The 15935-nt window shown below is 38.3% G+C and overlaps 1 protein-coding gene across 4 annotated transcripts in view; it reads left to right on the forward strand.

The window, feature by feature from the left end:
* LOC139934653 (septin-7-like) overlaps positions 1 to 14657 on the forward strand; it is a 59948-nt gene extending 45291 nt beyond the window's left edge. For 2 of the 4 annotated variants that reach the window (XM_071928976.1, XM_071928978.1), the window contains 6 exons: positions 475 to 571; positions 1505 to 1664; positions 3444 to 3464; positions 6608 to 6755; positions 7098 to 7231; positions 7883 to 14657. In XM_071928976.1, coding sequence (XP_071785077.1) covers positions 475 to 571; positions 1505 to 1664; positions 3444 to 3464; positions 6608 to 6755; positions 7098 to 7231; positions 7883 to 7928 — 606 coding nt within the window. In that variant the 3' untranslated portion in view covers positions 7929 to 14657. The remainder of the gene's footprint in view (positions 1 to 474; positions 572 to 1504; positions 1665 to 3443; positions 3465 to 6607; positions 6756 to 7097; positions 7232 to 7882) is intronic. The other 2 variants (XM_071928977.1, XM_071928979.1) reach the window with 1 other exon arrangement.
* Positions 14658 to 15935: the final 1278 nt, after the last annotated feature.

A 15935-nucleotide genomic window follows, 5' to 3' on the forward strand; every position in this document is an offset into this window, starting at 1 on the left:
TCCTAGGAGATATACAAATTGCATGGCTAGTCCTAAGCCTTACTCGAGATAAGACTAGTCCTAACTCTTTGTGAAATCCACCCCAGGTTACATAAAGGTTGGAATGTCAGCATTTCAACATATATCTCCTAAAATGTGGATCCTGGACCCAGGTTTTTTTTATTTTTTTAAGCAATGACAACTCACTCCCTAGCACTGAAATAAATCTGGAACCATCGACAAGTAATTTATAAACTGCATCTTGCATGTCTTTGAATTACTTGTCGGAACACAAGTTTTTTTATTTGCTCATTTGACTGGTAAACTGTTGGGTTTTTTAGCTCTCAAAGATAGTTAAACTAGCAGTGGAGGAAAAATTATTGTATACAATTTCTTAAAATTTTGGGGTTTAAAAAATAAAGGTTAGTGGTCGGTGTATATTTTATCATTGAAAGATGTAGATTGTAATGTTTGCGTTAATTTTGTGTGTTTCAGGAACGGGTGCCGTTTGCAGTTGTAGGTAGCAACATGATCTTGGAAGCGAATGGAAAGAGGGTCAGGGGTCGCCAATATCCATGGGGAGTTGCTGAAGGTAGACAGGAGCGGTTTAAATGTCATTGAGGGAACTAAGGGTTTTTCTCCCAGGGACAAATACCATCAAATTTTGATCAAATTTTGACGTCAAAAAATCGCAACAAGTCATTTGCATCAGTTGAAATGTGCTCAACTTCCGCAAAACATTTGCTTCGAAAACAGCCCTGTGACATAAAGATTTGTATCGCATTCACAGGAAATTTGAGGCGGGCGTTCACATTTTGGGCCATAAAAACTGATGTACATTTTGTTTTTCTTTACCACATTACTTCAAAGTGAAATGTTTCTTAAAGCCATTATACACTTTTGGTAAACAGTATTGTCCAATTCTTACACTTCGTGTATCACAACTTATATACAAAATAATAAACCTGTGAAAATTTAGGCTCAATCGGTCGTCTGAGTCAGGAGAAAATAACGGGAAATCCCACTCTTGTTTCTGCACGTTTCGCTGTGTCATGACATGTGTTAATAAAGAATCGAGAATTGATATTGTTTTGATGTTTTCTCAAAAAGTAAAGCATTTCATGGACTAATATTTCAAGAGAAGTCTTTCACCATTACCTTGTGTAAACCCTGTAAATTATTTGTAAATCTGTGAACTTTTTTTTTTTTTCCTGTACCGAAAGTGTGTAATTGCTTTAAAATGCTTTATACTATCGAAAGCTGCTGTAGTCTTCCATACCAACAGGAAGAGTAATTACAAAATGTAGAGACCTTTATCACGGTGTGGCCATCTTGATTTTACTCCATCCCAACTCATTGTAACCAAACTGAGGCTGGACGAAATAATAGTCTGGTGCCATGTTTGTGCAATGAATGTTAGTCATTACTGTTATGGAAACAGGGAACACGACCAAGATGGAGACAGCGTGATAAAGGTCTATACCTTCAATTTGAAACCTTTTTTTATCTTTTACTTTTCTTGTAGTTGAAAACTTAGAGCATTGTGACTTCATCCCGCTGCGTAACATGCTGATCCGGACACACATGCAAGACCTGAAAGACGTAACGAACAACGTGCACTACGAGAACTACAGGTGTCGTAAACTCACAGCAGTCACGGCGGGCGACAGCAAGAAAGCGTCAAAGTAAGTTGCATTGAGGGAAAACAAAAGTAATTTCCGTGTTTTTCGGTCAGGTTACTGAATTGTCAACTAGCAAACCTTTTTGCTGATTTGAAAAGATGGGCTGGGATTCTGGAACTGTCCTTATCATAAAATTTTTGTTTTTCTTTCTTTTTATTTCTGTCAAAGATAAGGGATCAGCAACCATTATTTCTCTTCAATGTTTCATTAGAGTTGTTTACATTGTATTCATTGTCTGAAATAGTACATTTTACTGAACCTAAAGAAAACTGGTTGTTGCACATATCCTAAATCTTTATTATATGTATGTCAGATTGACACATGTAGTTGCCTAGACCCACAGTCAAAATGTAAGATTGTCTGTGTTTTATTTTTGGTTTTGGGTATTTTTACGGATATTTTATCTTGGCTTAGATTGCATAAAGCTGGTAAGGACAAAAATGTAGCAGAAGTAGGTTACCAGTTATAAAGGGCCACATAGTTGAAAGTGTATTTAACTGGTGCCCTGCTGGTTTCTTAGCAATAAGCAAGAGATTTTGCACAGAAGAATCCAAACAGCCGAAAGAAATGTCTGACAGCTAACGGGCGATAGAGTTGACATTGTTTCGACTGATGTCCTGCTGGTTTTTAGCGATTAGCTAAGAATTTTGCATAGCAGAATTTGCTCTTTGACAGCTTCATGAAATTATGCCTTGGTCAAACAAAATACGTTGCACCATAGACTGTGCTCTGTGCATGTGCAAGATTTTTTTATCTTTCTCTCTGTTCAGTGATTGCATACTTGCCATTTCAAAGCGGTCTTAGAATCCAGTAAGCAGCACTGTTCGTTAATGTAGACACATGTACCATTCAATTATGTGCCATCAATACGTGTAATGTTTGTCCTTTGTTTGAAAACAAATCAACCGAATGTCTTATTAAGACAAAAGGACTTTTGAAGACATGTATCTTTATCTTCGGCTCAACCTGAAGGCCAAATCAAATTTTAAAATGATTAGCGTCCCGGCCCGCTTCCTTTTATGAGGTCACCTCCTTGGGAAAAAAAGAAGCCCTCCTTCACTTTTTCCAAAAGGGATGATTTTTTTAACATTACTATACTTTTGTTGGCCTAATTATGCTGCATTTGTGGTGCTACGCGAACTGTGGTGCTATGTATAATGACTAGGAGGACTTATCAAACCTTAGTAACGGCAAGGGAGACTTTAAAACACAAGGGGCAGCAGACTTACCAGGTATTTTCCCCATCCTTTACCTTGTTATGTGCGTGCGCACATTACCAAGAATAATGGATTACACCTGGGCCCAATTTCATAGAGCTGCTAAGCACATTAATTTGCTTAGCATGACATTTCTTCCTTTGATAAAAACAAGATTACCAACCAAATTTCCATGTGATTTTCAGAATAAGCAAACAAACAGTTGAATACCAACAACGAGCCATATGCAACAAATTGAACTTTTGTTGGTAATCCTGTTTTTATCAAGGAAGAAATTTCATGCTAAGCAAATTTTTGTGCTTAGGTATAAAATTGGGCCCTGGTAAGGATTTCACCTGGTAAGTCTACTGCCACCTAGCGTCCCAAAAGTCCCCCACTGGCTTTGAGAAATTGTGTTTTTAGTGTCAAACTCTTAAGTCATAACTGGTGCCAGCTAGAACCAGCTGGAACTGGTTTGAACTGGTTTTAACTGGGGCCAAAGGTTTGAAAAAGACTCCAGGTGAAAAGATATGGGGGTTATGTCACTGGTATCCATGTAAATGCATGCTGCTTTGTTTTGTTGCAGTGAAATGGCTGGTGACCAGAGGTGAGATTTTCTTTATTCCCTTGGACTACAACACCCTTTGTTTTTTGTTTTTTTCTCACAAGAACCTTGCAGATCGCCTGTGGTTTAATTTCTTACAATTTGAGTTCCATTTTGGTGTATCCTGGCGTGTAATTGCTTCAAAATTATTCTTGTACACTTTGTTATTTGACCCAATTATTTTTTACTGGTGTTCAAATGAATTATGTACATTAAGATTGTGGTGTCTTGAGTCACAGGCGATCTGTCTTTTATAAAAAATAAAAAAATAAAAACTTCATATGCTGTCAGCTCAGAGATGGTGTTACATTCCACAGTCTTGTTATCTTAATTTGACCATCAGATTTCTTTTTACAAATCAACATTTGTATTTTGATAAAATGTTGTACAGGCTAAGGTCACTATTGCAATCGACCTTATGCACATGACGTCATCTGAATTAGGCGCCCTCTTATTCGATGCGCGTTTCCATTGTTTGATCACTGTTTTACCTCTAAGAAGGCGGGGCGATGACGTCAATGCATAAGGTCACTACTTTTGATTTACCTGTTTGCTACTAATACATTGCTGAGGGGTTGAATTGTTGCAGTTTTTTTTTTCTGTTCTTAACACTAACCAGGCAGAAGTTATTAAAGGTGAAGACACGTTCTAGTCTTTGAGTTGTTAAACCTCGGTTTAACGAGGGAACTTTTGGACACTACGTGGCGGCTGACATAGACTGGTCCCCAGTCTGTATCCACTAGGATAAAGACTGGCACAGAGACTGGCACCAGTCTCACATTCCCAATGTTTCATTCACAGCCACAATCATGGGTACTCGTTTTTGTAAAAAAAATATGTAAACGTACAAATGTTAAGTAACTTTTTGCAGATCTTTTATTAGATGAACTCAAGCACTTTTTTATAACCATTGACAGCAATTGTTAAAGGCAGTGGACACTATTGGTAATTACTCAAAATAATTATCATCATAATACCTTTCTTGATTACGAGTAATGGGGAGAGGTTGATATTATCAAACATTGTGAGAAACGGCTCCCTCTGAAGTGACGTAGTTTTGGAGACAAGTAATTTTCCATGAATTTGATTTTGAGACTTCAAGTTTATAATTTGGGGTCTCGAAATCAAGCATCTGAAAGCACACAACTTCTTGTGACAAGAGTGTTTTTTACTTCATTCTTATCTCGCAACTTCGACGACCAATTGAGCTCAAATTTTCACAGGTTTGTTATTTTATGCGTATGTTGAGATACACTAAGTGAGGCGACTGGTATTTGACAATTACTAATAGTGTCCAGTGTCTTTAATTGATATGTAAATTTATATATAAATAACATTGAGCATGTTGAGGTAACGGCTACATCAGTGGTTTTCAGACTGTTGCTCATAAAGTATGTTGCAAACCACTTATTCTTTTTCTCCTGCCCAGTTTAGGGAAACGTTTTTTGCTGATGAGTTTGAGAAGAATTTGAGACTTTAAAGAGAAAAATTTTCATAATGGGCCTAAATTTGTAGAGAAAAACTAGCTCAGTGCATTTTCTATGGTTTTTTGGGCAATCTGTGGAGCCAGTTTGTGCGAATTGAGTGAAGCAAAGATCCTGCATAATGTTATTTGTGTTTACTCATACCATGGATGTGTGTTAAAGGAACACGTTGCCTTGGATCGGTCGAGTTGGTCTTTGAAAAGCGTTTGTAACCGTTTTTTATAAAATGCATATGGGTAGAAAGATGTTGTAAAAGTAGAATACAATGATCCACACAAACATGCCTCGAAATTGCGTGGTTTTCCTTTTACCTCGTCGACTAACACGTCGGCCATTTATGGGGGTCAAAATTTTGACTCCCATAAATGGCCGACCATGTTAGTTCGCACAGTAGAAGGAAAACCACGCAATTTCGAGGCAAAGTTGTGTGGATCATTGTATTCTACTTTTATAACATCTTTCCAACCATATGCATTTTATAAAAAACGGTTACAAACGCTTTTGTTTTGACCAACTCGTCCGATCCAAGGCAACGTGTTCCTTTAAAGGCAGTGGACACTATTGGTAATTACTCAAAGTAATTTTTAGCATAAAACCTCACTTGCTTACTAGTAATGAGGAGAGGTTGATAGTATAAAACATTGTGAGAAACGGCTCCCTCCGAAGTGACGTAATTTTCAAGAGTAATTTTCCATGAGTTTGATTTCGGGACCTCAGATTTAGAATTTGAGGTCTCGAAATCAAGCATCTGAAAGCACTTAACTTCATGTGACAAGAGTGTTTTTTCTTTCATTATTACCTCGCACCTTTGGCGATTAATTGAGTTCGAATTTTCACAGGCTTGTTATTTTATGCATATGTTGAGATAAACCAAGTGAGAAGACTGGTCTTTGACAATTACCAATAGTGTCCAGTGTCTTTGAGCACTACACTCGGTATTTACGTGTAACACACATAGTTTATTGGTAATCACGTATAACAAGACGATCAGAGCATACTGATAAAAAGTTTGAGTCGTTTACCACTGGTTCTTTTCTGGACCAACACTACTCATAAAACAGATTTGCACGTGGTGTTATCGCTAACCTCTCTCAGTTATTCTTCCACCATGAAATGCAAAGTTTCAAATCCTACAAATGATTTTTTTTTTCATCGCTGGTGCAAATTTAACTTCTATTAAAAAAACCTGCTCCTTTGAAATTGTTAGAGTTTGTTAGAATAAATTCTTGCTTGGGAATCTTCTTCTCTTTTCAAATAAAGTGAGCTTTCTTTGTTTGCTGAGCATCCTTCCTCCTAGCTGTGCTTGTGGTGGCTTTTCAATTTATTTCCTCTTATTGTGAGAACAGCTTCTTTAAGTAGCATTGTGTCCTTTTAGTGGTATTTCTGGTTACTGTAGAGTAGCGAGCTTTGACTTCTTATCATCGTGTCTGGTGACTGAGAGCCTGGAGTTCCAGCAGGTAGGAATTGTACACAGCTCAAGGGAGAGTACAAATCTTACATTTTCATGCAAATTGCACCGTATGATTTTTATCTCTTTTTGATATGAAGAAAAGGCATTGACACTCACCGGTACACCTTCTACACACTTTCATCAGATTGATCAACTTTTTAGATCAATTAATGTGTAAAAGATTTTGCGTTTCTGTTTTTGTTTTCTCTCAGGGTTGCCTCTAAGAATCCGCTGGCCCAGTTTGAAGACGAGAAGAACGAACACGAGATGAAGATGAAGAAGATGGAGAACGAGATGGAACAGGTCTTTGAGATGAAGGTCAAAGAGAAGAAGAAGAAACTGGAAGAGTCTGAAAAGGAGGTAAGTCACCCCCCCCCCCCACCCCCCCCCCCACCCACACGAGTCTTGGTTCTAGTACGTTCTAGTATCTATGGTGTGGCCATCTTGTTTTTCTCCCACTAAATTGTTGAAGGCAAATTCACTCAGATGGGATTCGAACCAACTACCTTTACAATGCTGCAGCAGATGTCTTACCACTAGACCACCGAACCAGCCCGGTAGGTAGAGGTAGTTGTAAATCCTATGTGATAGCAGTCGGTACCGCAATGATTTAAACGAGCACAGTTTTTAAAAAAGTGCAAACACATCACCAAGCAGGGGTTGAAATAAAATTTAAACGTTTTTTTGTTTCTTCCTTTGCAGCTTCATCATCGGTTGGAACAAATGAAGAAGAGTCTGGAACAACAGCGTAGGGATCTGGAAGACAAGAGGCGTCAGTTTGAAAAAGACAAACAGTTATTTGACGACAATCAACGCCTGCGACTGGAGACTTCCAAGTGAGTCACAAAAACTTTGAACATTTTTGCACAGAACTTTATGAGATACCCTGTTGAACATATCAAGCCCAGTTCCTACTTCTTCCAAATGCAAATGAGATGCAAATTTTGACCTCACTGATTCGCAGAAATAATTTGCAACAGGTGAACTGTGATAAATTCCTGTGAAACATTCGTTTTAAAAGCAGCCCTGTGGCGTCAAAATTCACTCCGCATTCGCAGGAAGTAAGAAGCGGGGTTTAGATTGGGGCACTGTTGCAGGCCTGAAATTTCATCTTACAACAGGTAAGGCCATTTTTCTTATGCAAAGGGCACTTCCATTGGAAAATCTTCAAGTCTATTGGAAGCTTTGGACGGGCACCAAGGCCAAAACCAGGGCAATGGAGGCCTTACCCCTAGTCCAGAGCAGCGGCGGCCTTTTACTGGGGTATGCTCATTTGCCGGGGTAGATCAGGGGTAATACAATCCAAGTGTGAAAGGTCCGGCCAATATTGCCAAGGGTTGCTCGCGAGGAATAGAGTAGTGTGAAGGAAAGGACCATGTTTGCTACTTATTCATTCAGTTGTCCATAACAAAACTGTCGGGAATATTACTCAACCTCTCATCATTTTTTTTTCTTTTTCCTCTCCCCGATCTTTTTTCTCCGCACAGAACATTAGATTCGAAAAAGAGCAAAACTAAAAAGACCATATTTTGAGACAGCTGTGTTTTGTTAATAAGTGTGCACACGGAATGGACTGCCATCAAGAACCACAGCACATTACCTCCATGTGTATCTAAAAAAACAGAAACCCCAAAACACCCACCCTCAGCATTACCCTTGATGGGTTCATTCATGGAGTACCCACTCCCCCTGCCCTCATCATTCCTGGGTGTGTCTCCCCCCTCTCTTCGAGTACTCCACCCTGACTCTCATCCCTGGACCAAAGCGTAACTGAGACATGACTACGTAACTCCGTCTTGTCGTGGCACTCGGAAACTTTCATGTTGAGGAGCTCTGCTGGATCCCTGTTGCTACTGCAGAAAGCCTCCGATATCATTGTACAAAGCATTTAGATTCAACGGATGGATTTACCCAAGTTATCATACGGTATACTCAAACAGTGTTGTAGCTAGACTAATTTCAGTGGTGGGCTCTAAATTAAATTTAGTCCACCAAGGGTGAGAGGTTCACCGAACTTATTCACGTTTAAGATATAAGGGTCACCATTGCTAAAGTGCAATCTGGGGGACATGCATTGTATGCACTGGGCAACACAGTGTACTTAGTTCTGAGAGCTACTCTTGTAAGTTCTGTGAAGGCCCGCCGGGCACCGCCCTTCTTCTTCCTTTAAAGCGCTGCTTCAGAAAATTTGGAGATTACCGCACTGTGGGTTACCGCACTGTGGGTTACCGCACTGTGGGTTACCGCACTGTGGGTTACCGCACTATGGATTACCGCACTGTGGATTACCGCACTGTGGATTACCGCACTGTGGATTACCGCACTGTGGATTACCGCACTGTATCGCCCAGCGGGTTACAACACTGTTCTCATAATAAGATATAACAGTGATGGAATTCAGTAGTTTGATAATTTGAAGGTTTGAAGGAAAACAAAATCACAGGTAATGCTTATTATTTTCTTATTACCTCAACAGAGTATGACTTTTGGTGCTGTCTGTTTGGAGAACAGATTCAAAAGCAGTTGTTCATTTATGTGTAACATCTATCTTTGTATTTTATACAGATCATTTTTTGTTTTTGTTTCTTTTGCCATGCGTTTATTTTGTACTAAAACAAATATTTTTAGCTGCAACACTTATCGTGCATCAGGAAACTAGTGCTTTAAAACCGAAGTGCATTTATTATTTTTTTAGGGAGGTTGATGTTGAGATGTCGATTTCCCAGTTTTGTTTTGCGAAAAAAAAAAAAATTTAGGTTCTACTTCTACAAATCTAATTTGCCTTATTTCCCATGGATCTTTCCTCACTCTTTCCAACTCCATTAATGGTAACTTGAAACCCAAACTGTTGGACTCAAGTAAACGATTTCCCCATGTATAGCATAGCAAACTGCTACATTTGTGTTTCATTTGCAACTCAATGTTAGCATTCAGTGTGCACAAACTTTTTCATTCTGTATAATTTGCTAATACAAATCTGCTGAATGAAAATGTTCCCTGGACTCTGGTTATGGTGGTACATGTTTGATCAAAACGTAAATCAAATAGTTAACCAGGGAAGTCCTCAGTCAAAAAAGAAAACCCAAACCATACTGTCTGATTTTGATGGTACCGGGTGGTTAGAGTTAAGCTATTGAGCAGTGAATACAGCTTACCATTATAGAGTTAGCTTGGCACAAAGCCCAAGCATTATCTAACTTAGTATTATCACTCTGTTTCCCGCTTAGCAAGGTTTTCTGTGCTTAGCTAAGTTCGAGCATTGGCACTTCTTGGAAGTTTGTATCTGATGGATAAGATGATATTCTTAAATAAATTGGAAGAACATGTTGCTCAAAATTCTAACTTTCAAAGAGCTGCTTATGCACAAAAAGCAGCTAAGCGCAACAAAATTATGCTTACCAGATTGAAGTTCCCAGCCAATTTACTATGTCACATGTACTAGTATTCTGCTCATTTCTGCTCAAGCAGAAAATATGTCAAGCAATATTTTCCGTTTAAGCGGCTTTATGAATTTATGCCTCTGGTCATCACACTTACAAGTTGACCTTAAAAAATGTCATTGTTACCCAAAGGTCACACTGTTGGAGACCAGGGGTGCATTCCACTCGCGCAAACGTTGCCAACAGTTGCGCACGTTCGCCAACAATTTCAAGTGGAACGAGTTGTTCGCCGCCACCGTTGGCGAACGATGAACACTTTAGGCAATCATACTTCTGAGGTGTTGGCAAGTGGTTTTTAAAATGGCAGACAAGCATACGGTATTATTTCTTTGTCACAAACATAATGACATTGTATTTTCGGTGGATGATAGTGCAGATTTGGAATAACAAAGTTAATTAGTTGATGTAATGATGTCAAAAAGAGGACTATTGCAGCAAAAACAAAGTTTTTAAAAAACTACGTATGGTGCGCGCCATCTTCATTTCAGGGCGCTGCCATATTGACATTGCGTATACGTACCAATCATTCAAAAGAAGAAAAAAAAGTTTGCGCGAACAGTTGCGAGTCGTTTGCGCGAGTGGAACGCACCCCAGGTTGGAGAAGAAGGTTCCAGTTTGGGTAAATAGGTGCATGTATACCCAGATTGGGTGACAAGGGGTCCTCAATTGTAATCAACCAAGTGTTCGGATACCTACAACTGTTCCATGTCTGTTTAAAATCTTGTTCACACTTAGACAACGTGTTCAATTAATATAGTATACTGTACATTTACTAACTACGCTGTATGGTTTGGCTGCCAAATTAGCCTGATTGTAACCAATTGGTACCCTGCCATTTTAAAGGAACACGTTGCCTTGGATCGGTCGAGTTGGTCTTTGAAAAGCGTTTGTAACCGTTTTTTATAAAATGCATATGGGTAGAAAGATGTTGTAAAAGTAGAATACAATGATCCACACAAACATGCCTCGAAATTGCGTGGTTTTCCTTTTACCTTGTCGACTAACACGTCGGCCATTTATGGGGGTCAAAATTTTGACCCCCATAAATGGCCGACCATGTTAGTTCGCACAGTAGAAGGAAAACCACGCAATTTCGAGGCAAACTTGTGTGGATCATTGTATTCTACTTTTAAAACATCTTTCCAACCATATGCATTTTTAAAAAACGGTTTCAAAAACGCTTTTGTTTTGACCAACTCGTCCGATCCAAGGCAACGTGTTCCTTTAACTAAAGGCGAACAACTCGTGTACCGACTGTTTACCCACTAAATGTAAAGGGCTCCCTCTATTGGTAGTTTCTGTACCAGTTTTACCATTAAAAATACTAATGTTAGTCGAGTCACAGGGTTCATGTAGCTTTTTTTTTTAAATATTTTTCCTTTGTAAGCTTGATGTTAAGTTAATTTCTTTTATTTTTTATTTAAAACCAAATTCAATATTCATAATTCGTATTAATCATAAAGAGACATACAAAAGCTCTGCCATGTATCTGTATACAACGAACCTACCAATCCAAATGATGTACAAATATAGTAAAACAACCTATTTAATTCGTATATTGATATTAATACAGTATTTGGGCTATGGCAGTTTAATATTTAGGGTTTGTAACTTTTTTTTTATTTTGATTTTATAATTTGTTTTAGTTCTTAATGTATCACGTTCAAGGGGTGGATTTTACAAAGAGTTACGACCAGTTGTATCTCGCTCGTCCTAACTTGGGACTAGCCTTAAGTCATTAATAGCTCCTAAGACTAGTCCTAACTAAGACTAGCTTTGTAAAATCAACCCACGGCCGAGGGCCCAATTCCATGGCTCTATTACCGTTTGCAAAGAATCCGTGGTGTGTCAAGCAAGCTTATGGGTCAAGCAGGGAATTTTTGCTCACTGGTGCGTATGCATACTCCCTGCTACTAGGCATTGGTCCTTTACACGGCTAATCCAGAAATTCTTTGCTGGCACAGAAAGCGAAGAATGGTGATCATAAGTGCAGAATTAGGCGGTAAGCAGGGCCATGAAATACGGCCCAGAACATTTACAACTATGTCAAGACTACATGGGCTAAAAGAATTGATTTCTCTCTTTTGTTTTGTTTTGTTCAGTGCATAAGTTTAATTGAAATGCTGACAATAGGATTTTATACAAAATATGAATTTTTTTATTTCTTTTGTAAAATTGTTTTCTGTTTACATAAATTTCTATAGCCGTTCATTTGCGCTAGTTGTAAGATTCAACCGATAAAGACAGGCGAGGATTAAGTGAGAGTTTAGACTTAATTGCACGATGGAAAGTATCTAAGGTTTACAACACTGTAGCAGCAAACATTATTTCAACTCATTCGCTAATATTGAACATAGTGTTACTAAGTTTCTGCCATACTGTCCTGCATAGACTGCCGTCGCTGAGGTCAAGCTATGTAACTGTGTACATAGTGTGCGCAACGCGCATAATTCTCAACTAATGATTGGTCTTGCTTTGATCTCAGTGAGTGCGGTGTTAGAGCTTGTGGGGTCATATGGAAGGGGTCTTTACTGTGTACTTGTAGAAAGCTGAGGATTTATCTAAAATTACTTAAGCATGTGAGTGTTGGCTTAAAGAAGTGCCCTTGTGGGGGTCTATTATTACCCAATGGAAAATGCACCCCACAAGGAATTTCTTTTTAAACCTGGTTTCGATTTCAGAAAAGAGTGAGGACTAGTCTTCACTTAGGATTTGTCTTATAGGAGATATTTAAAACTTAATGCTAGTCCTAAGTGAGGACAAGTAACTCGCCCTCGTCCTTACTCCAGATAAGACTAGTCTTAACTCTTTGTGAAATCCAACCCTGGCCCTACAAGAACATTCTTTAGAAAAGAGAATATTAGAACAACTTACAGGGATACACAGTGAAAAATTTTTTTCTTTATACCTTTCTTGGTAGGAGCATTACAAAATAACAAAATATTATAAAAGGTGGACTAAGTTTTCATTTATCCAAATTATTTGTGGTTTATTTATTGCGACCTTTGTTTCGTCCAGGGACTCTGTCAAAGTTGGCGATTCACCGATTAATTAGTCAATGTGTTCTGAATTACATTATTAAGTCCCCCATTAACTTAGTGCCTCACACATTATTTTTCATTTTGACAAACTTTAATTTGTGGTAGGTACATGAATGTGGTAACCCGAAGTAGGGTGAATACTTAAAAATGAGCACTTACTCAAACAAAATTGTGACATCAAAAAAAGGCTATCCGTTTTGTGAACATTATGCAAATCTCTCTTCACAAATTGATGTCACACTTTTTGCCATTATTACACTGTGACCTTAAAGACACTGGACACTATTGGTCATTGTCAAAGACCAGTCTTCTTTCTCGGTGTATCTCAACATATGGATAAAATAAACTTGGGAAAATTTGAGCTCAATTGGTCATCAAAGTTGCGAGATAACAATGAAAGAAAAAACACCCTTGTCACACAAAGTTGTGTGCTTTCAGATGCTTGATTTTGAGACCTCAAATTCTAAATCTGAGGTCTCGAAATCAAATTCGTGGAAACTTGCTTCTTTCTCAAAAACTACATTACTTCAGAGGGAGCTGTTTCTCAGACTGTTTTATACTATCAACCGCTCCCCATTACTCGTTACGAAGTAAGGTTTTATGCTAATAATTATGTTGAGTAATTACCAATAGTGTCCACTGCCTTTAAAGAGAACCGGTCTCAATATGTGTGCTTAATTTAGCCAGAATGCTGATGTACATGTGAGTGTATATTATTATTATTATTATTTTAGTGATGTCACATTATTTAGTATTAAGTGGATATTGTAGTTTTAGATCGTAGCGCCTCATATATATTGTGTACAGTGCGTGCTTTTTTGTAACCTTAACGTTAAAAATGAAATATTTAAATGGAGCACTCTGTGTACGGAGTGAGTTTGACATTCTTTTACTGTTATTTCCCTCTGAACATTCATCCATTCAGCTATAATTTTGATACCATAATAATGGCATACTTTAAATTGACTACATGTATAGAGGCCTTGTGCAAGCCGTTGTCTACAGCTTGAGCTGCCTAGACTGGGTGTGTGGCTTCGGCTTGGGCTAACCCAAGCTCTGGGTTTGGCTTAGTCTTGGTTTCACGACCATGGTGTTTGCGCGCACACACACAAACCAACGTTCAGGTCTATGTACACCGCAAACGATACATTTGTAATAAATAAATATAGAGGGCGCTTTGTGGTTATGATTCCTTGGATGACGATGGGAAAAATAACACTAGTCACAGCGCTCTGTAGTGTCATAGTGTTCATTAATAGTGTGTACAGTTTGCTGTGTACATTAAATTTGACATGTTGGGACAAATTTGTGTGTAAGTGCAAACAAGTGGTCTCGGAACCACGACTAGGTTTGGCTCATACTTGGGCTCAGACTGGGCCATGACTTTGGCTGCTGCTTGGTAGCTTGTTTGGGTACTATCTTTGGCTTTGTCAGCTTTTGAAAGCTGCCCATGTTGGCTTCAAAACTGAACAAGTTATTAAACAATCTTTAACAATGGCTTTGGGCTAATAGAAAGCCATACCTTTCTGGTAACAGTTGATTATTTGTATGGAAAGTATATTAGGCAAAGGTGTAACTATATGGCCTTTTTATGTGTTATATTTAAGAGACTCTAACTACTTTCTTGATATCTGGAGAAAACAAATTGTGTCTTTTTTCCTGTGGATACTGAGAACTTTACTTCACCACATTGTAGTGTTATAATGTGATGAACATCTATCTCTTCAATGCTTTTAATAAACCTTAAAAGAAACATTACAAGTGAGAAATATTGTAAATAATTATGTCTGTGGCTTCTTAACCTTGTTCTTTTTGTGTGTGCATGCTGAGATTTGTGTGATTTTTACGATTTTTTAAAAATTTTTTTACAGTAACTTTAATACAACACGTTGACAACCATTGCCATTTGCAAGAACCAGCATCTGCCCTGTGTATGTGACCCATACATGAAAAAACAACCTGTGCGGGTTGAAGGTCAATCAGTCATCGAGAGTAGTGTAAAAAGTGAACCCCACCCCCACGTACCCCGCCAACAAGTTTTTGCACTGTTTTAAAACATTCGTTTTTTCGACTTGTGAGACAAAAACTATTAATCATTTCTCAAAGACGATATCATTTTAAGCACCAATCATTCAAGGGAAGCTTTTCACTGTGACTGTCTTTACACCATGGCCAAATTTCATAGAGCTGCTAAATGTGCTTAGCATGAAGTTTCGTTCTTGATAAAAACAAGATTACCAACAAAATTGTCATTTTGATGAATATTGCCTGTTACTGATATTCAGCTGTTGTTTGCTTATCCTGAAAATCACGTGAAAATTTGTTTGGAATTCCTGTATTTATGAAGGCCAAAACTGCTAAGCAAATTTGTGTGCTTAGTAGATCTATGAAATTGGCCCAGATTTAAAGATCTGAAATCTATGATAATCTTCATAATTACAGGATGGGTATTAAAGGAACATGTTGCCTTGGATCGGACGAGTTGGTCTATAAAAAGCGTTTGTAACCGTTTGTTATAAAATGCATATGGATAGAAAGATCTTTTAAAAGTAGAAAACAATGATCCACACAAATTTGCCTTGAAATTGCGTGGTTTTCCTTTTACTCTGCGAACTAACACGGTCGGCCATTTATGGGAGTCAAAACTTTGACTCCCATAAATGGTCGACCGTGTTAGTCGACGAGGTAAAAGGAAAACCGTACATTTTCGAGTCATGTTAGTGTGGATCATTGTATTCTACTTTTACAACACCTTTCTACCCATATGCATTTAATAACAAATGCTTTTCAAAGACCAACTCGACCGATCCAAGGCAACGTGTTCCTTTAAACTAGCCCTTTCTTCCTCTGTGCCATGGAATGTTAACTCAGTGAAATTAGTGACTTCTTGCAAGTAAGATTGAGTTATGAAGCTTTTGAATGTTTCCACCCTGGAAATGGACCCTCATAACCAGGATATCACACTGTAGTATTATACGAAAGTGAAAGGTTGCCAGGGCTAGGTATTCAATGTAGAACAAGAAGAAATGAAGTTGCGCAAGAGAAGCAAAGTATGACAA

This window comes from Asterias amurensis, chromosome 3, assembly GCF_032118995.1.
Source record: "Asterias amurensis chromosome 3, ASM3211899v1".
NCBI lineage: Eukaryota > Metazoa > Echinodermata > Asteroidea > Forcipulatida > Asteriidae > Asterias > Asterias amurensis.